Source organism: Athene noctua, chromosome 3, assembly GCF_965140245.1.
Source record: "Athene noctua chromosome 3, bAthNoc1.hap1.1, whole genome shotgun sequence".
NCBI classification, from domain to species: Eukaryota; Metazoa; Chordata; class Aves; order Strigiformes; family Strigidae; genus Athene; species Athene noctua.
In genome coordinates this window covers 29,648,443-29,669,863 of record NC_134039.1, presented here as the reverse complement: position 1 = coordinate 29,669,863, position 21,421 = coordinate 29,648,443, and the positions used below count along the sequence as shown (strand labels likewise).

Below are 21,421 nucleotides of genomic sequence, written 5' to 3'. Positions count from 1 at the left end.
ATGAGCTATAGCTCAACAGTATGCATGCTCCTGCAGTTGCTGGAAGCAAGGATTTGGATGAGGAGCCCAATGCATGCTTCATCACACTCAGCAAGGCATCCTTTTCTACTGTTGTGCTCATGCAGAAGCAAGAAGTCCCAAGACAACATAGGAGAGCCATCTTGAATAGGACCTGTGTCCACAGGGGGGTGCAGGCCAAAGGTAGCACAACTGAGGACTTCCCCCTCACTCCACTAGGTTTACCTAGCACAGCAGCTCAAAGCTGTCTAAGGCCAGCCATGGATAATTGGTTTAGGAGGAGATAGATTTAATCAAAACATTTTACAGACAGGGTAAGGTGTCAGTCTAGATATCAAGAATGGGTGACTTTGCCTAAGCAACCCTTCGACTCCTCCCTCCAAGTCACATCTAGCCCCAGTGTTTCCTGCTGAGACTCTTGGGATTTTCATCTTCTGCCTTTCCAGGCTTTTGACCCTCACCCTCCTCTCCATCCATGACTTTAAGGACCAGGGCTGGCACAATCCCACCCACATACGGTACTTGAGCAAACTTGGCTACCCTCCACCCCTCCATCAAGGTGACCAACCTATGTGGATTTGCAGTATGAAAGAAAAGATTGAGACTGGGTAGAGCAAAACTCTTGTTTATTGATCACTTTTTCTGTATCTTTGTGATGGAGGTGTCAGAGGAAGTTATTCCCAGCTGAGGGACTGAAGTGTGAAGTCCCCTTGTGTATCAAAGTAGTCAAAGACAGAGAGACCAAGCCGGTTAGGGAATGTGAACTGGTGGCCTGGCAGGTGGACTGTCACATCATTTTGATTGATACCAAAAGTGATCTGCAAGACAAATGGAAAAGTCAGAGAAAGTTTCTGCCAAGATACCTTCAAGCCTCTCTCCTCCACAGCATTTCTGTGCTTTGCAGGGTGAACATGCTAAGCAGCGTAACCTGCTCTTCAACAGCAGGAGTGGTATTCTGGTCTCCCAAGAGATGCCTTATTCCCTGCTCAGTTCAACAGTAACATCCCTTTGAGCTAGATGGAGCTTGCATATTTGACCACTGCTCAGAGCCCTGCATGGTGGCACTGACCAAGCAGAAGGCAGCAACCTCCTGTACAGGCAATCCTGAGACAGTCCCTGCAGTTGGGTGTCCTTGTGTCAAACACCCTCCCTTCACCAGGGCATGGACAGAGAGTGTGTCCCAGGCCTCACCTCTGCTGTGCCCCCCTTCTGGAAAGGGAAGACAGTCTCCCTGTGCTCCGCACCCCACTCTTCCATCTTCTTTGAGTTGCACACAATGGTGTTCACGTCACCATGAGCATCAAAACGGGGGTTGAAGTGAAGTCCGAGGTGGGAAGCATCCTTCCCCAGATTCATCACAAAGCTGCAGAGAAAGAAAACATCAATGCTGTTTTAATCAATACTATAGTAACACATTGCTGATTACCATGATCATCTCCGGGTCTGTTGCTTCAAGCCCAGCTGAGGGTAACCAAAGAGAAACCCTTTGCTAAACTACACAGCTTCCCTAAAAAGATGGTGCTGTGTCAGTAAAGGGTACTATCCTCTGCTGGGGTGATAGGCCCCACAGTGCCATCCCTAGGACACCACTTAGTTTCCACAAAACTTTTGAGAGAAAGGTTCAGCAATGAGACCTGAAGAGGGAGTTATTCTGCACTCAGACCGGCTCCCAAGGAGTCAGTTGCTTTTCACAGATTTCCTTTCAGCCCCAAACAGTTAGCTGGTGCTGTATCCTGCCAGACAGCCACTGCTTTCTCCCCACCCTGCAGGCAGCTGAAATAATTACCATGTCATTAGCTATCCCAAAGCATCTGCAATGTCAGTGGGAGGAAGCAGCTTCCTAGCCCAATGTCCACCTTGCCTTCAGGCCACTTACCCAGATGAGAAGAGGCATATTATTTAGCAAGAGAAAGCCCAGGAGGCTTCACTCTGATGCTATCAAACTTCAAAGGCACTGGGAAGAGCTGGGACATGTTTCCTGGAACACTACTAGTGCTGGTACAGCAGCTACAGGCTCCACCTTACACATCGAGGGGCCCTACCAGCCACAGACCTGCACAAAGGCTGGGGTGTGATGCAGCAGCTTCCCCAGGGATGACAGACACCCTGATCCCTGCAGCATTAGAAACACGTTTCCACTTAATCCCACCTGTCTGCTCACCACCTTCCTCCCTCTCTCCCTCCCTTCCCCACCAGCATCTGAGAGTCATCTCCACTGGGTGAAAGCAAGCTTCAACACTGAGACGCCCTGCTGCAACATGCAGCCTTTCCATTTGCACCATCAGCAGTGGCTCAGAGCATCCATGGAGCCAGAGCACCCAAGACCTCCCAGCTGTTTGGGCTATAATTTCCTCTTGCCCAGTGAAGCAAGGCACCCTAATAACGTCCCTACTACTGGCCATCTTCATGCAGGGGAGAGGATGTGGCTGTGGGGATGATTTTAACCCAAATCTCAGTATAGACAGCTTCCATTTCCTTTACCCTGCACTAGAGAGGAAGTGGTCAGTGCCAGTGCACGCAGCTGGGGCTTCACATCTGCTTTGGCTTATCCCTTGGCAGTAGAGTGCATCTACAAAGTGCATTAGGCAGTGACTCACTGGGAAGTTAACTCGCGGTTAACTCCTTCCAAAGCTGCTCCTTTCCTACCCGAGGGATTCCTTCTGTCCTCCACCAGCAGAGGGCAGCCCAGTGTGGTGCCTCGGCCATGCCCGGGCAGCACAGCACATCTTACCTCTTGGCACTTGGTGCAATTTTCCCCTTGATAGTGAGGCGCTGGCCAGGCTTGAGACCCAAGTTGCTGCATACTGGTCCCTGTGGAATACGAAGGCAGAGATGTTACCTCAGTACCTGCTGGCTTGGCAGCTCTCCTTGCTGCCTTGCAAGACAGTGTCTCGCTTTGTACGGCTGGAGACAGGGAAGCTCCCTTCCCCTAGGGCATTGCACCAGGCACATCCCAGAGAAGCTACCCCAGTCACATGGGACATGTGTCTGATTTCCCAACCTTTCTCCCACTGCTTTTATCAACATATCTGTATTTCACAGCAGTGAAGAGGATAAGTACCTGCAAGCTCTCATCACACCCACCCTATCCCAAACATACTTGTGTGCCTTGTGGGTCTCACACCATCCCACACAAGCCTGGCTGTGCAGGGATGGAGCCTCTTCTCCCTTCCCCTGGGTTTAATTTGAACTCCAAGCCTTGCTTAGGTCCAGGGGCTCAGACAGCTTGCTCCCCAGCTCCCAAGGGCTTGTTGTTTGCAGGTTGTTTTTTGTGTTTTTTTTTTTTTTTTGCAAGCTCAACATTTGCAAGAATATTGTCCTGCTCCATGTACACATCTTTCCCTACCTTCTCTCTAGGAGAATTAAAGTACCCTGGTAAAACTATATGTACTCATTTTCTACCACAGCAGAAGCAAGACCCCAAGAATACTAAGAGTCTTTCCCCCATCCCACTTAAATAAGCTTGTATTGGGGCACTCCCTGATTAATCACCCTCAGTCTAATGAAACATAAATTAATCAAAGAAGTAGAATCTCTTCTGACACAAGCATCTTCTCAGCAGTCCTTGACACTCACAAAAGGACACTTTTGTATAGCACATTTCCTTATGAGAAAGGGGGAATAATTCAGTGACTCATGAAAACTTCAGCCAGGAAGCAAGCAGTAAGGCTGCCCAGAAGAGATGCTTAGAGAGCAATAAACATTACTGCAGCTGCTTCCATAGAGCAGAGCTGCTGTAAAACAGGTTATGCCAGTTTAGGAGCCAATCCAGCAAGGACCCCCCATATATGTATCCAAAGGGATCCTGCAGGGAAAAAACCCACTCCTGCTAGAAAAAGAAATAGCAGCCCCCTCTCTGTAAGGCATGGCCCATGGATCCTTCCTCCCCAGCAATAGGCAACCAGCTCCAGCAGACCCTGTGACACAGGGGTCGATGAGAAGATGGAGGAAGACAGTGCAAGAATCCTTGCAGCAAGCCAACACATTCCCCACAGTCCCACTCCATGAAGCACCACCTCCAGCAAAGCTGCCCCTGCAGCCTCGCACCAGCTGCCCCATCCCTTTCTCTACTCACACAAGACATGGTGCTGCTCAGCAAGCTAACGCTCCTCTCCACCGAGGTGCAAAAGTCCCAGGCAAGCAGCTGAAGGGGCACCACCCCTGTCTTTAAATAGATGAAGAGCTGAGTTGTCCCAGCCCTTCTCCACTCCCCCCCCCGCCAATCAGACCGAGGAAAGGGTGGGAGGGGTTAGTTTTGGGGGCAGGGAGGGCCTATCAGGCAGAGCTGCCTCCTCCCACCCTCACCCAGGCTCCTCTCCAGGATGCTAAACCCAACCCTTCCAAGCAGGCTGCCGGCCGCTCCGGGAAGAGATCCAGCTGTGTGTGGCTATGAATCCAACGGAAAATAGTTTTACAATGAGTATTTTACTATCCAAGGCTTTTATCCCACACGGAAAATGGTCAGATGGATTGAGACTTGGCGGGAAGGGTCTGTGAGGAGGGCTGGGCTCTTCAGCTCTGGCTAAATCAGGAGCAGAAGAAATATCACTGAGCGCACACAGTACCTCAGAAACTGTTTGTGGTCCAGGTGAAAACCCAGGAGCAGAGGACTGAAGCTGGATCCAGGGACACCCAGCTGCACTATCAAGCCTTGCTGTCCTTGGAGGCTGTCCAGCTGCTGACCCAGCCCCTACGACCTGCTCTTGTAGGTACAGGAACCAAAGCAGGGAAAATAGTCCTTATTATGCAGAACCCTTAGATACCCTCCAAACCATGCAGTTCATCTTGGCTGTAGGGCACAGCAAGCCAGAAGGAAGCCATCTTGGAGGGGTGGGGAGGAATTATCCAAAAACGCTCAGTGCTTGGTTCTTGCACCTGCCCTGGACACACCTGGGGGCTAAGGAACAAGGGGATGGGGGCAAAATGCTCTATCACAATAAACCATAGGATCTTTAAATCTTTTATCTGCCTCCATGTTCTCTTTGTGGCAAGTATGATTCACTCTGGGTGAAAGGATTCCTTTGGAAAAAATTGCTCAATTACTACATGGCTCAACTGTAATTACATTGAAAGATGAGGGAAAAAATTCAGGCAGTGAGCCAAGCCTGTGGCTTAAAGCTCTCCTTGTCTTGCATATTTGTCTCTAAATCATAAGACGCTCTGTGATTTCCTTAAGAGGCCCAGAATTGAAACTCACTGAAACGCTGTCTTCTTCCCTTTTTATGAGGCCTATCAGTTACCCCTCTGCTGAGGACATGATAGTCCCCATCCATCTTACCCCTATCAAGCACGACCCCAGAGGCTGTCATTCCTGGGTATTTCCAGTTGGTGCCATCAATGCCAGCAGAGCTAGTAGGGAGACCCTCCTGCCTGGTGGAGCTGGGGAGGGCATGGACAGCCTTCAGCCTTTGGCCAGGTCACTGATCACCCCACAGTGACTGGAGTAAAGGCCAAAGTGGGCTTCTCTGGTCTGACATGCCCGCTTCCTCTTTCCCCCTCTGGAAATCTGCCTCAAGGTTCAGCCCTTGAGCCTGATCCCTTCCATGTGGTGCGGGAATAGAAGTGCTCCATACCAGCAGGAGTAAAAGTAACCAGAGCTAGCTTCCCTCTGCTCAGGCTGTATGTGTGATTAAATCAATTCCTTTCAAATTCAAGATTTTGTCAGACCAAACCCTTGCAAAGGACCCAAACATCTCTCCAAGGAGATGATCTGCTGCTGGAGCCATGATCTAGCAGGTTTCAGGAGCTGGACTAGGGGGGGCTGTTCTCGTGGCAAGAAATGTTTGACAGGGAAGGGAAATGTGTAGATACTTGCTCACTTAGAGCTGGAGATGAGGGAGGCCATTTAAAAGGTCAGGGGCAGATTCTGTGTTTCCTGAAGCATTTCTGGCAGCTGAGCACTGTAACCCAGCCTTAGCAGCTACCAGCTTCTTGAGTCATACCTGTCCAGGGACGTTCCTCCAAATGCTGCTGGGAAGATTAGAGACCAGCTCATGGATGACAATGATAATGAGTGAGGGGATACCATCCCAGAGGAGGCACTGGAAGGGCTATTCACAACAAAGAAATTCAGCCTTCAGACTTGAGTCTACCTTAGGCAGCCTGTGTTTGTCTGATGGAGGTTCAGGTGTCTCTGCTGGCTTTCAGGGAGCCTTGAATTAAATTACATTAGCACAACAGGCCAATACCACAGGCAAGGAGGCAATGGGGTTTCCCATTGCCTGTAGGCCATGGGCTACCTCCATCAGTACAATGACATGTCTCCCTTCCCACCTCTGGATTGGCCAATATGATGAGGTGACAAAATCTAAAGCTCCAGGATCAGAATCCTCACAAGGTATGGCTGAATTCAGGGCAGGGAGGGTCCCTGCTCACCCTGATGACACACCAGACAGAGATGGTGTCCCCAACTGCACTGACACCTGCTCCACCACACTGAAGATGCAGAGGTGCTTGCTCATTATTTTCAGGAGAAATGTGGTGTAGAAAGGGCCACTGTGGGTTGAGAAAGGCAGAGCCAGGCTGACTAGAGCTGGCAAACCTCACCTTCTGTCACCTCATTCCTTATCAGTGTGCAGTGGGTCAGCCAGCTAGGGGAGATGTCAGCAGATTATTGGCCCATCGGATCTGCAAAGGATGAAGATGAGGAAGATGAGGACAGATCACAGCAGACCTTGGTGGCACAGGCTTGTCCTGCTGTGTGGGAACTCAACAGTGGGATAGGTCACTTTTCCTTCACCCCTCCAGCCAGGCTATTCCTCACTAGGAGAGCTCTCCTGCATCACATTGGAAATCCTTACTTTGTATTAGAGGGAGAGCCATTGATCTACATCATACATGGGGAAGCAAAAGATCTTTGCCTGAGCCAAAGGGAGGGACTGGACCCGATGCTGTTGCTGCAAACAGTGCCTGTGGCCATGACAAACTCTTGGCCAGAGGGAGCCGCAAGTGTGGAGAAGAGAGCAATGTCTGTGGGATACTACTTTAGCAGTGCCTCATCTCTGGTTATGAGGGTGAGGCAGGTGGTGTTTGCATCTGCATCTGCTTTCTCCAAACTGGGATTGTGTGTTCTGGACAGGATGGGGCCAGGAGAAGGGGGTGTAGAAGACCCAGCTGCCATGACAGGGACAGACCAAATTCACAGCCAGCACATGTGTGCAAGGACAGAAATCACAGCAAAGACTCCACCAAGCATGTCCTGTGCCAGGGGTTAGGCATCCCACTCAGGGCCTGACCCTGAGCACCTCTACTGTGGCCCATGCTTCAGAGACAGCCTGGCTCCTGGGAGCAACTTGCTTTTCTCTTGCTAGCCTTTCTTTGCACAATGTCCCTATCTACTCACTCCTTCTTGGAAAGTGCAAATTGCCCTTGTACAATGAGCAATTCCCAGACAGTCTTTAAGGAACTGCTGCTGCCTTTGGGGCCTGAGCTCCTCCCCCAACGCTGGCTGTGACCCATCATTCTTGTAGAAGGGACTGGACCATCCCCATGTGTAGCTAGGGCTGCCCATGTTCTTCTTTGTAGCTCTTATTCCAGGGACTCTGCCTTCTTCCTGCACTCTCATTGACACCCAAAGAGCCTGTGCTGATCTCTCTATGCTGAGATGGCATGGTTTCTTGAGCTCCAAGCCTTCCTCATGGGCATCCCCACCCCTCCCAACCTCCAAGCTTAGGTGAAAGAGGGATTGCTAAGGGTGAGTTTCATTACTGTGAGTAGCTTTGATTTAGGGCTTGTCTTCTGGTCTAGCTGATAGGCACTAGTGTGCCCCAGAATACCCAGTCTGGTCCTTCATGCTGAGGGCTGGAGTCCAGCTACTGCAAGTTGTGGGGTTGAGTTGAACTGCTGGGCTGAGCTGTTGAGTGGCTCTAACCAAGGTGGTTTGGCAGCTGCCAAAGAAATAGCCCATTCAGGCAAGTGTCTGAAGCAAAAGAGGGAAGATTAACCCCCAAATCTGATTGTGAGGGATGAAACAATAGACAGGGCATCCCAAGCCATGACCTTGGAGACTGGGAAAGGGCCTGTCTGAAAAGCCCGTGGACTACGTGACCAAAATCCACCTGTATACATTACTCTCCAGCTGGCAAAAGCCTGTTTCAGCTGCAATTACTCCTTCAGTGATTTGCAACATCTTTCCACTGGGACACCGTCTTTGTACCTGTTCAGCCACTTTGTCTTATGTGGGCTGTGGTATTTTAAATTCAGGATTAGGTGCACTAAATACAAGTTTATTATCTCATGGACACAGAGCCTCACATCAGGAATGAGCCACAGCAGGATCTCCCAAGCTTTGCCTGCTGGAATATTTCCAACCACATCCAATTTCCTGGATTAGGACCTGTCTATGAGTCTCCAGCTCCTGCTGACTCCAGATTCTGTGCTTTCATTAAATCAGTATGGAAATGTGTTCCCCAGTGATGAAGATAATCCTGCAAATGTTATCAAAGGGTACCTGGACAAGGTGATTTATCTGGGCGAGCTTGAAGTTACAGCTTGGGTAAGTGGGACTGACTCCTGCTCATACTAATGACACTGGGATGTGTTAGACACACCTCAAAGTGCATCCCAGGACCTCCTCAAATCCATGCTCCCCACCTCCTCACCAGCACCTCTGGCTGCTCACACTGGGCTCCATCTCACCTCTGGGGTGTAAACCCTCCCCAGGCACAGCTGGTGGTCCTTGCAGTGGTTAGCAGGGAAGGGAGTGCTCCTGGTCTGCCAGTCAGGGTGGTATCCCTGCAGATGTGGTATGGGCACATGGCTGGGAGGGCAGGGAGGGAGCCAGGTGCTGGGTTGCAGCCACAGGCGGCATGGATCAGCCTGTGTCAGCCCAGGAGATGGTTGGCCCAAGATGTTCAAGTGCCCTTCTAGCATGAGAGAGCAGCGAGAAGCCACCCACAGATCTGGGTTAGCTCCACCCCGTGGGGGATAGGCAGAAGGACTCCATGCCTGACTGTGCTAGAAATACTGACAGCACAGCAAAAAAGCGCCAGGTCTTCGATTAACTTGGATGTGAAGGATCCTGACTGCGACTCTGGAGCACTGGAGTTAGCAGATCTTTAATCGCAGCCGGGCGGTGCCTGGTCAGGAAGGCTTCCAGCCATTTGCATTTCGGTTTAGGGGCACTTGGCCCAGGGCTGCACAGCAAAGGCAAATGAAAGACGGGTGGCCTGATGCTTTAGGAAAGCACATTCTTGGTTTTGACACAGAGAGGTTGCTCTCAATGAGGCAGCCCGGACTGGGTGGTTGCTGCACATAGAGTATTTCCAAGAGCTGCAAATGCAGGTTAAGAAAAGTGTTGCAGCACGTTGAGCAATCACTGCTGAGCCAGAGCAGGACAGCAGACCCGGGAGAGCTGGAAGGTGAATGGCGTAAGGCTTAAGTTTTCCTGTAGACAAAGTACAATTAGGGACCTTGTACAACCCTGCCACACAGTTTGAAACTGATACTATTATTCTCATGTAAAGAAAAAGGGAAATCAGCTTCTGGCCAGTGGCATAAATTTCCAATTTTCTTTAAATAAAACAAGTTGAAAAGAAAGAAAGGAAAAGGTCGAAGTGAAAATGAGTTGTGGTGCAGCATGCGTTGTTCAGGCTGTGCGGGCACTGCAGGCAAGGCTTCAAACGGAACCTTTTAAGAAATGACATGTTTTGAAAGCAGAGCTACAAGCTCAGCAAATGCTGACCGTAGAGGGGAAAACATTGCCAACACTTGTCTGGATGTTGACTAATGAGTTCAGGAGGGCCTGAAACATAAGTCCAGTACAATGTCTGTAGGAAAGGGAATATTATATGACACTAAGGAATATTCTTTGGCTGCTGGTTAGTGCTGAGAACTCAAGGGCAAGGAAATGCAGCTCTATGCAGGAGAGTCAGATGTTTCGGCACTGATGTGCCAGAGTGGGAGAGCTGCAGGCTATCAACTGACTGTGGCCACCAGCTCTGCACTGCTGTAATACCAAATTGGTGTCCTTGTAGTGCCTTAGAAACATGCCATTTATTGGGCCTATTTCAGGCCTAGAAACGACCTGCTGAGACATATTCCATGTCTTGGGTTATTGTCTGTTAAAATGACTTTTGAGATGTGCTGGGCAGAGGTTTCTTTGCTGTAATTAATATGCAAACTGTAAGTGGACGCTGTGTTTGAACATGTTACAGCAACCCAGATGCAGGTTTCAGCTCTCCCAAGAGACAGTGCTCAGGAGAACTATGTTCATGGAATACAGGCACGTCCTCCTGCAACAGCCTTGAGACTGAAACTCAGCTGCATGCCATTTTTCAGCAAGTGATGTGTGTAAAAACCAGTGTAGAATGATAATACTGAAGAAGAGGATTGCCTTGAGTAGGCTTTGCTAGCAGAAATGACAAGGAAGCCTGAAAACACCCTTTTTTTGTGCATGCAAAGTGGTATCTAGGGTGTGGGCTGTGATACCAGTCTCAACACAGAGAAAACGGCATCAGAGCTGCTTGGAAGGTAAAGCCGGCATGGAGCCTGAAGCATGTCAGGTTTTTCTCACTGAGATGTACCCTGTGTGGACCATTGCATCTGCTTTGGCAAACACGTTTGTCTGCAGCCAGACCATGAGCCAGCATTAGGGGCACATCTTGTGCTTGGATAGCCTCCAAAGCACATGGGACCACAAGGCATCAGCACCGCTGAACTGAAGCCAAGGCAGGCAAAAGGCCAGCTTGGTCTTTCTGAGGGGTAACAGGTCCCCACTATGTAGCAAGTGCTGGAGAAAAGAGAATTGTCTTGCATGGACATGTGGGTGGCACAGCTCATCATTCTCCAGTGGGGATGCACCCTCCTGGCAGGGGCAGTGCCCCAAAGTCAGCGCAGCCCAGGACTCTCCTCTACTGCTTGACCAGGGACCCCCACAATTCCCGAAAACTCCTTTGGGGGCTTCGGTAGCATGTGCTATCCCTCACTTGGTACCCCAAAGAGTTAGGTGGTACTGAGCCCTGTTAGGCAGCTGCTGTCTGCCACCCTACAGCCAGCTGGAACAATTAATTAGCCTCTCACTAGTAAGCTGTCTGCTATCTGCCAGGATCAGCTGCTGAAATGGGAGGGTGTTTCGTCAGGGCTTGGCAACCTCCCTTCCCCGAGGCTCGTACTATTTGCGGAGAGAAAGCGAAGGGCACTCCTCTCCGATACAATCGCAGTTTAGAAAGTGCAGTGAAGATGCAGTGGAAAGCACTGGGATGCGTCATGCCCTGCAACACTGTTGGTTCTCACTCCTTGCAAGGGGAGCTCAGGCACCCTCTGGGGCTGGTGGGCACAGGCACATCATTGCTGTGGTGTGGCTGTGTTGCTCTTTTGGGAGTTTTTGCAAGCGGATCTCTGTGAGGAAGCCCTTTGCAGAGCCATCTCTACCTCTGCCAGCAAACATGTCCGTCCATCATCATGTCCCACACAAGAGCTCGCTCTTCCTCACGCTTCTCCAGCTCCCTCTGCTCCCTGGGCAGAGAGCAGGCACTGAAGCACCCCACTGACACCAAAGCTGGGCTTTGCCTGCTTAGCAGGGCAAAAGAGGGAAGAGTGGGCCTTGGGCACTCAGCCAGTTCAGGTGTCAACTGTCCACATCTCATGGCAAAAGATAGGATCCACACTTGGGATCTCCTTGGTTCTCTCCTCCAGATCGGAGCTCAGGCAGGTTCACAACAGCAGCTGGTAGGGTGGTAATTTCATCAGGAGCACAAGCTCATGCTCCCCTAGCACTGGTGGCACAGATGTACCCTCCCTCTCTCCTGCCTTGTGCTCCAGGGTTGGGCTCCTCAGCCTTTTCCAAACAAAGGACCATCTCATTTTTCTGGGAGAAAGCCAAGGATCAGCTCACATTCCAGCAGAACAGGGTGGCCTGGGAGAAGGGAGAGAAGCATATTGATGCACTCAGCACCAAAATAAACAATGTGGCTTTGTTCTATTTGTAGTCTTGCTCTTGTTGTGATGGACATTGAGACTAAGCACTGACAAACTCCTGACTTTGGCTGGAGGGGTAGATCTTGACATGCCAACTGACTGCCTGGCCATGTGCATGAGTGGGGTGTTTTTTTGTGGGACAGCTTTGAGGATTGTATGAAGCATTTTTGGCCCATGGACTATTGGTTGACAGACCAATAGGGAGTAGGGTCACAGATGGTGCAAGGGGTTGATTAGACATAATATCAGCTTCTGCTTAGCCTCTTCACAACAGGATCTTGGGGGAAAAGGGATGGACATTCACTTGCAGTATCCATGCACCATATCCATGCCACATGTTTGGTGGCAAGTTCTCCTCACATGAGCATGAGACCTGCTCTTCTCCCACAGCACAGAAGGTAAGGGAGAGTCCATCAGCCAGCCAGGTATCTTTGGATGTACCCTCTGTACCCTATAGGCAGCCAGTCTGTGGGGTAGGTCCATGCTGTCTGTTCAGCCCATGGCATGTCCATGAGATACACTGAGGCCAAAAGCCACTGGCAGGAGGCTCAGCCCTTACACTCTGGGGTGCTGATCCCTGAGACTTCCCCAGAGCTGGGAAATGCATTAATGTATTTAGCTTCTCTCTTGGCAGAGGCAAAGTAAATGACTGCAAGAGAGTGCAGCCCAGAAGCAGAGGGCAGAAGGCACTGCCTGAGGATGGGGGAAGGCACTGGGCACATCTCTGTGGACATGATACAACAGAGGCATCAAGGAGCAGAAGTGAGATGCCTGTGAAACTCCCTCCTGGACAAAGGGTCATTTATCACTTCCGCTTGGCTCCAGCTACTGATAACGGTTACCCAACGGGGTTACTAAACCTGTCTGACTTCCCCTTCCGCCCCAGGCCTTGGGATGGTGACATTTTAGAGATCACACTGACATGGTTCCTGTGGTGTCCCCTGCAACCCTGGCTCCAGAGGGTTTGTTCATGCCTATTTACCCTCACTCTGTATGTCCATGGCCTTAAGTCCTACAGTCTAAGAGTTTTCTTATGCAGGGTGGATTATCTTCAAAAACCCCAGACATCTGAGAAGTACCAGCCTCCAGGCCCTTGGGCATTTGCTCCAGAAGCAGTCAACAGCCAGGATGTGTTATTTCCATTCCCACCAAAGCAAACAGGGAAAACCAGGGAGGTTCTCCTGGCCTCTGCACTGGCTAAATTTAGTCAGCCAGGTTCAACCTGTAATATAACGCACCTCCTCCCATTCAAAGGGAAGGTGGTGAGATGAGAGTAGTACCCAGATCAAGCCTGTGATAAGGACGTAACCTTAGAGGGAAAGCAACGTCCCTACAGGGTCTGCAGTTGTACAAACTTGCCCTGAGTGGGACAGGCCCTTTGCAGGACCACAGCCCTAACCCAAGCTCTGGGCAAGGCATCCCCCAACATGGGTAAGGTGAGCATCCTGGGCTTGTTTCACTGGCTCTGCTGCCTGAGAGGTCCTGGAAGAAGCAACCCAAGGACCACTGCTGGGTGCAGATGTTGGGTTGGAGCGGCATGAGCTTGGTGCTGGGCAGCCCCAAGAGAAGGCCACTTCTTTAGAGCTCAGTTTTGGCATCCCATGATGTGTATGCCAACCCAGGGGCACATGGAGAGGTCCAGAAATGGAGGCCTCCCTGCACACCCCCTGGCAACTGTCAAGCTAGTGTCTGTCTGGGGTAAGAGTTGTCAGGAAGGGAAGTTTCCCTGGGCAAACAGCATCAGTTGTGATTTTCCTGGAGAGAAACAAGCAGGGAGCAAAAGCCCCAGCCCTCCCAAAATGCACCCCTTCTTAACAATAGCACTGTCAGCAAGGACTTGTGCTGCATGGCAGGGCTCCCCATGGCCCTCAGGGATGTATCTAACCCCTGATGAGATGCAGAGAGACATGCCATTCTCACAGTCCTTCCTGCTTTGGAAACAAAGGCGTTTGTCTCTGTGGTGATCTGTTTATTTGGGGGAAAGAGAAGTAAAAACAGCAGAGAGCAGAACAGGGCCTTGCCCCACGTTGTGCTTTATTGGGCTGTCCTGGGGGTGCAAGCTCAGCTTCGTGGGCAGGGAAGGTTTTACCTGCTGAGCAAGTCGAAGAGGACCTGTGCCCATGAGCAGGGATGAACAGCTCAGGAGGCAAAGCAGTGGCTGGGAGAAGGACCCATCGGGGATGATAGGACAGGACAGCTGGGGATCAGCCCTATAAGTGGACAGGACCTCTATTCCAGCTGTGAAGGTTTGACTCCAAGGAGGGTGGCCAAAAACAGAAGCCGCCTGCCAAAAACTGCAAAGGCACTCACCCTTCCCACTAATAATAAGAGGTTACCTCACTTGGCCCAGGTGCTCACCCCACCTTCCCTAGGGGTTGGTCCCCTCTCCAAATGGCCCAGCCAGTCTCTTGGCTTGGATGCCACAGAGGAAACAGGGCTGCTGCTCCCCCTCTCCTCTTCTGCTGTGCTGAAGGCTGTGGTGGAAGAACTGCCCACTTCACCTCACCACTGTGCTCAACACTCCCAGCTGGTGGGTGAAGGTACTCCTGAACTTGCTCAACAGGTAAAACCTTCCCTCCCTGTGAAGTTTCTCCCCTCATTTATGACTGCCTGCCTCTGAGCCAAGGATGACTTTTTGGCAGGTCCAGGAGTGGGCCTGGCTGGGAGCAGAGCACTGTGTTTCTCTGGGATTTTATTACTTGCTTCATTTCTCAGGGTATCTCAGCTGGCCTTCTTTCAGACTCTCCATTGCTTCATTGCTATCCACTCTCTCCCTTCCCTCAGCCCTGCACGGACCCCATGCACAGCAGGAAAACCACAGAGGACACCCGGCACCTTCCAGAAATATCTGGCTGCAACACCTGCTACTGAGCTTTGCTACAACCTCCACGTAGACTGAGCTATGCAGCATCCTTGTGATGTAGCTGGTGGGTTGGGGAGGAGATGGGGGGCTTGTTCAGGACCTCTGCTGCTGCTGTGCTCCCATCTTGTCCTGCTCTCTGGCTGTGCTAGGAGCCTGTCACAGCAGTGCCAACACTATCTCTTGCTGAACAGTGAGGCTGAGCCTCCCATGTGGTGCTGGGCCGCCTAGCTACCTGTTCCCTGTCCCTCTGCCTTGGGATTACTGCTTGCCTGCAGGCACCCATCAGGGCAAAGGAGCATGTTGACATCCCTGGGCCCAGGCGGGATCATCCAAGGACACCACCGAGGCCAGTGTGTCTGTCCTTGCTGCTTAGACCTTCCAAGCACAGCCCTGGGGACGAATCAGAGAGAAAGAAGCAGAGACCTCAGGACTGATTTGCATCTCCAGATGTCTGGGGCAGCCCTCTGGCAGGTCAGGGTACTGTGATAGAGGAATCCGGTCTCACAGAACACCAACCTTCATCTCTTCTTGCATTGTGCATTGTCCATCATGCTTAGGCTTCCTGAAAAAGACACCTCCTCAAGTTCCCAAGAGCAGCAGAGGAGCACTGTGAGCTTCCAATAGCCTGGACTAAGAGCATCTTTAGGTACTGCAAGCTGTTAAAGGATTCACAAAGGTGCAAGAAGATGGGAACTGACAGCAGCCGTTGTTGCTTTGGGGTAACTCTGTCCTTTGGGAACATCAAACCTGTTGCTCCTGAGCCCTACATGTATTGTGGCCTGAGCAAGGTCAGGATCCGTGCTGGCACTGGTTCACTCAATGCAATGGTGTTGGAAAGAGTGGCTTCAGGATTGTCAAGCCCTTGGCGAGGGGGAGAGGCAGGCCAGGTCTCTGCAATCACTTGGTTAGGCTGGATACAGTTGCATGGAGCTGTGAGGTGCTGGAGGAGCAGCTGTCAGGTATCTCCCACCATCTGCTCCCACAGCTCCCCTGGAGTCTTGGGCACATAAAGGGATTTGGGATGAAGGCTAGAAGGTGGGCTGCCATGCCTATAAGGCTGCTAGCTGTCATGTGAAGGAGATGGCTTGCAGAAAGACTTTATCTCCCCAAAGAGCAATGACTAATGCTGGGAAGATGACACAGCCTCTGCTTTTTGACAGAGGAATGGGGGACAAAAGGAAGTGTCATTTAGCCCTGGAGAAAAAGATCAGTGGAAGATGGGGAAGAAACCTTGTCCCCAGAACCAGGGCCTCCTGCTTCCAAACTAATAATAAACCCCTAGTCAAGCAAGGGTAGATCCAAACTGCTGCCATACAGCTCTGCAGTGAAGCGCAGGGCCCTGGGCCAGCTGGAGCAGCCCTGCCAGGGGAAACCTAGACCCTCTACACATATACCTAGGGTTGCTGCAGTTTGGCTCAGGCCAGCCTCAGAAATGCCAGGCTCGACCTTCTTGAAAGCAGGCAATGTAAATGAAGAGCATGACTGACCAAAGCTGGTGGGCTGCAGCTATCTGGGGGATGCTCTCAAGAACTGTTCCTTAATTCTAACCAGCTCCCCACTGAGTCGCCATTTCCCCTTTGGAAACATGACGATCTCCTGCTGCAGAAAGGTCAGGCTGTGCCTGGCACCTGGATGCATCTCAGTTCGGTTGTGGGACAGATGGCTTTACCCCTCAGAGTGAAACTGAGATGCTGGGCTCTGTGCTGCTCTTCCCAGAAGTGGGTGAGGATGCTCAGCTGTGTTGTGATTTGGCTGTCCCTCTTGCAGGCAGGAGGGTGGCCACTGGCTCAGAGTGATACTCCCCATAGGGAAGTGGGATGCTGTCCGAGAAAGGCAGGCAGTGTGCCAGCAGTACCCTCTGGGTAGGGGTGAAAGCTGCTGGAGATGTGGTGGCCCAGTTTACTGGGCATGTGCTCACCCTTTTCAGGGGATACTTGAAAATGGTTCAGAAAAGTTGGTTTCTTTGGGTTTTTTGGCCTGGCATGGGTCTGCCCAAGGCAGATCCCTGTGTGTTTGCAGGGCCTCTCTCTCTGTCCTGAGTTCCCAGGGAAGGGCGTCTCAGCCCCGCCCTGCAGAGCCTCAGCACTATGACAGGGTATGTGTACCTGCAGTGGGCAGGGAAGGATGAATCCTGGGGGAAGATGGAAAGCAGAACATGCACTATGGTTCACAGCTTGCAAGCTTGTCTTTTTTTTTTTTTTTTTTTTTAACTTTCTGGGAATGTTTCTAAAGACAAGATACTCTTTGGTCCCTCCAAGAGACTGAAACATGAAATGCACTGCTTTCCTTTCTTGTTTTCTTTTTTAATGCAGTGTTGTTCAGTCTTCTGGGTTGTATGAGCACGCTTTGAGGAACACCATGACATCCACTAAGGAGAATCACCCAGCGCTGTAATACCATGGACCAGGCCTCAGCAGCACCAGTAGAGCTGATGGGAACGCAGGCTTAGGCATGTGGGACAAGAGGCAGAGTCAGAGTTGGCCTGGCCAGAGGGAGACAGGATAGTGGGTGAGCAAGCAGTGGCTTGGGGATGAGAATGGGGATCCTGAGGCCTCTCAAAGCATCTCCTCCCTGAGGGACATACCATACTGCTCTGCTCCTGTCTTCACTGAGCTGAGGGAGGAGGATGCTCAGGGCATGCTCACACCCACCACTCCTTTTTGGTAGCCACAGCACCCTCCCCACCTCTGGGTCCCCTCATCACCTCCCAGAGCAGTTTTGAGTGGATGTTTTGCAGAGTACTGGCACATTGGCAATTATCACAGCAAAACTGTGTGGCTGGAAGAAGCCCTGCCTCTCCACAGCACCTCACAAAGGTGGCTCTCCAGGCTCTCACTGCTGGTAGCATCTCAATGCCACACTGACTGCAGGTAGACTGAGTCCCTGGACTCCTCCATCTGCAACCAGGACAAGCACCAACAGGCCTCAGGTCCCCAGCATGCCTTCACCCAGCTGGTGTGTTTCAGCTCTACCTACGGAAGAGCTGAGAGCTCCCTCTCCACGTTGCACCAGGGTGTCAAGCCTGACTTTGCTGTTGGCCATGCCTGCAGGCCATCTGACCATAGCCCCAGGTCTCCTGGGGCTGGGTTGGCTGGGCATGCCATTATGGCAACCTCGCTGGCGTGGAGGCTGCCCCACTCCAGCTGAACACCTGTGGTCTCCTCCTGTTGAAACATCACCCCTCAAGGGCAAACCAGCTGGGCACCAGCAAATGGGCTGGGCTGAAGGTGAGGGCTGCCATTACAACAGCCAGGCTGTGTATGTGCAGCTTCCCAGCATTGTGCAACCACATTCCCAGATGCTCTCCTTCACTCCACCTGGCCAGGGCTGTGTAGCTGCAGAGGAGAAGGGGCGCTGCCTGGCTCTGTTGTGAAATCTGGCTGCTCACCCAGCCTGGATCAATAACTGCCCTCCACGTGGGTCTGGAAATGGACACTGCACATGGATTTGGGATTGCTGCACCCCTTGGAAGGGGCTGTAGGTGGCTTATTGCAGATGGCTCTTTTCCCCATATCGCTGCTCCAGACTTCATGTTCAATTCATAGAGATTTAGGCACTTGAAACTGCTGCTTTACAGCAGAGCCTGAACAACTTAAGGCCTCCTTCACTTTGGCTTGGATTGGCAAAACAATGTGCTACAGGCCTGGAAAATAGAAAATGTGATTCCTGAGGTGGTGCAGCCAATAGAGCAGTGAGTAAATCAGTGTGCAGGATGTCTGGTGTTCATCAAGGGATGATGAGGAACTGCGTAAGACAACTGTTGAAGGGAGGGTGATGTGCAGACTGGGAAACATACATCTATAGCACTGAAACTAAAGGGCATAGATGGAGGGCATGGTCCCACTAAGAGCAACTGGAAGTGTGACAGAAGATGCCAAGCAACAGTGTGGTGCAGTCCAGAGCAGAAGGAGCCGATTAAGTGTTCACAAAAGGGAGCTGTGACTTGGATGCAGACTCTAGGGCTGTCAGCCACATTGTGCACTGTTTGCTCTCCGGGACACAGCCTTTGCTTGCCAATGACCAGACTTTCCTGAGCAGAGATGCTAACGTGACCAAGCTGCTGCCGACTAGAGCTGTGGGGGGAAGTGAGGATGAGCTGTGATGAGAAATCGTTCTGGAGCAGAGCGCTGCAGCTGCAGGGTGGCTGACTGCACCCAGGGTGCCAGCGGTAGGTAGGGGCCCTGCAGTGTCAACAACAGCCAATGAAAGAAGCTGACGCCTGAAGAACAGCCAAAACTGTCTGTGGTTATAAATCTGGCTTTTCAGCCCTCAGGAAGGGGGCTTGTTCAACCACTTGGAGGAACACAAGTTTTGAACGTGTGAAGGGACAGGACTTCACACTCTTTTCCCAGCTGGCTTCCATTTATCAACCCATATTTCTGTGGATGTCACCCCAGACCATCCCATCCCCCTTTCCAGCCTTCAGCTGTTTGCCCCTGCCTGGCATGGCCTCCGCTCTCATGGTGAAAGCATTCCCATTGCCAAGCATCAGACCAATATGAAAATAACTGAGTTTTCTGAAGGCAGCACCTGTTTACCTTGGATTTGCAGAACTATGGAGTAACTCTGACATGGAACCTCCCACTCCTTTCCTTCTGTTGAGATGGACAGACAGACAGGAGGCTCAGGCAACAGCAAAAGTGAGGTCTGCTGGAAAACAATTTCAGCTGCACTTCTTTCTATACAGTTGCAGTTTTTCCTCTTACCATGCCTACTAATAAGACCTCTAGGTATCACTCAGCTGTGTGTTAAAGGATTAACAGCTTGTCTTGGTGGGGTGAACGGTGATGGGGATTCACAGCTCACACTCCATTTGTATAAGGATCTGACAGGCAACAGAACCCATGGTAGTTACAATAGAAAGAAAAAAGAAAAGAGGAAATTTGACATGAATATTATGAAATGAAAGAGAAATCTGGTGTCAATTTGCCCCAGATGGCATAATGGGAACAACAAGGCAGAAATGTCTTACTTCAAGTGTCTTACTTATTTTCAGCCTAGAGAACAAAAGTCCGGGAGATGGGAGAATGAGAGCCATAGACAGATGACTTACTAGAGATGTTTAATTTACTTACTGCACCTGGCACAGCATCCAGGTTCAAGTGACAAGGAGCACATAAGGATGATCCTTTGTGGGTGCCTTACTCCTCTGTGTTGCAGAACATTGCCAGGGCAGGAGAAGGAAACATGGGTAGTGAACAGGATGACTCCATGTCGCTGAGCTTGGAGGTCTGCTGCTAGAAGTCATCCCAGGATAACTCACAGACTCCTTTTCCAGGAAATTGTATCTCTTCCTAAGTCACTACAGGGATTTGACAGATTTTCCTGGTGCTGTTTGTCTCCCATTGCTGAAGACCCTGTTCTGGAAAGCTTATGTCACACCTACAAGTAGTAATGGCAGAGTTTTATATTGCATCAGAAAGCAGCACCAGGGGGGTCTGCCTCAGATCCTGATACTTAAAGACCATGTGCTACCTGCAATGACCAGCTACCTCCATCCCTGGATTAACCTGAGGAACAAGTGTGCTCCAGTAGGAAGGACTGTGCTGCTGCCACCGGGCCACTAGCAAGTGACCAGCAAGTGACCTTTGGGATGAGGAAGACCACTTCAGTAGAGAGTTCTCTTGAGCATCTTTAACATCAGGCTGCCCAAACAGATAACTGAGAAGAAAGCAGCTCAAAAACCTGCACCAACAGGTAGATTTCCAGTAACCTTGACTCAAGAGCATCCTGAGTTGTCTGTGGCCAAACAGGACTCAAACACAGTGTGGGACTGCTCAGTGACACAGGTTCTTTCACCCCTGAAATTGTTGAGGGAAGGCAACTAATGAGACTGTGGTGGATTAAAAGGCAGTGAGCAGCAGGAAGATCAGCCTAAAAACAGCCTATGCTCTCCACTAGAGGAGTGCGGCCTTCCTCATGAGACTTGTCAGCCTCCAGGTTATCAAGACTGTGGCAGGCACATGGTCCCCTAGTTGCACCCGGAGTGCTGAATGGGAACATACTGCCATTCTTCACGCCTCCACCCGCAAACTTTGCAAGTGCACAAATAGGGCTACACTCCTCTCCTAGGCTCTGCTCAGAGTTAGCTGAACCAGCAGCCTCCACGCATTAGGCTGGAGAAGGCCACCAAGTCAGGAAAACCTTCTTTGAGGAAAGGGCACCTTGCCAGAGCCACAGTCATTGTTGTCCTGTCAGGTGGAAAAATCTCTAATCTACAGCCCATGAAGACTCAATTTTCTCTGGCATCCATGCTGCAGGGATAAACTACTTAGCTTGCATACAGGCAGCTGTAGTGTACAACAGCAGAGAGCACCTGGAGGAAACAGAGCTGCTTCAGGTTACTTGAAACAGGTCAAGTAGGGAATGTCCTCGAATTTTAACCAGCTACCACTTTCTGTGCAGCTTCTGTGGGAGCAAAGCTAGAGGTTCAGCAAGGGCTAGTGAGCAGAAAGGCTGGCATAGGGCTTCAGGCAACCTGATGGACAATGGTGTCCATTTAAAGGACAGGTTTCTCTCACCCGAAACGACTGAAGAGAACATCTCAGTGCTCAGCAATATCCTATTTACAGAATGGAAACTGCTAGTTGCTGGAGCTGCACATCTAGCAGGCTAAATCACGGG

At 51.0% G+C, this 21,421-nt stretch overlaps 1 protein-coding gene across 1 annotated transcript; it reads right to left on the bottom strand.

The window, feature by feature from the left end:
* Positions 1-627: 627 nt before the first annotated feature.
* On the bottom strand, positions 628-4,226 carry LGALS1 (galectin 1). The gene is made up of 4 exons (XM_074901349.1): positions 4,094-4,226; positions 2,750-2,829; positions 1,210-1,381; positions 628-836 (listed from the first exon to the last, which is right to left on the bottom strand). The coding sequence occupies exons 1-4, from the start codon at positions 4,100-4,102 to the stop codon at positions 693-695; spliced, it is 405 nt and encodes a 134-aa protein (XP_074757450.1). The 5' UTR covers positions 4,103-4,226; the 3' UTR covers positions 628-692.
* Between the last annotated feature and the right edge of the window lie 17,195 nt (positions 4,227-21,421).

Excerpts from the sequence above, each read along its gene's own strand:
- LGALS1 (XM_074901349.1), bottom strand. Across the intron at positions 1,382-2,749 it reads ATTGCACCAAGTGCCAAGAG|CTTTGTGATGAATCTGGGGA; the intron begins GTAAGATGTGCT and ends CTTTCTCTGCAG. Across the intron at positions 837-1,209 it reads AGAAGGGGGGCACAGCAGAG|ATCACTTTTGGTATCAATCA; the intron begins GTGAGGCCTGGG and ends TTTGTCTTGCAG.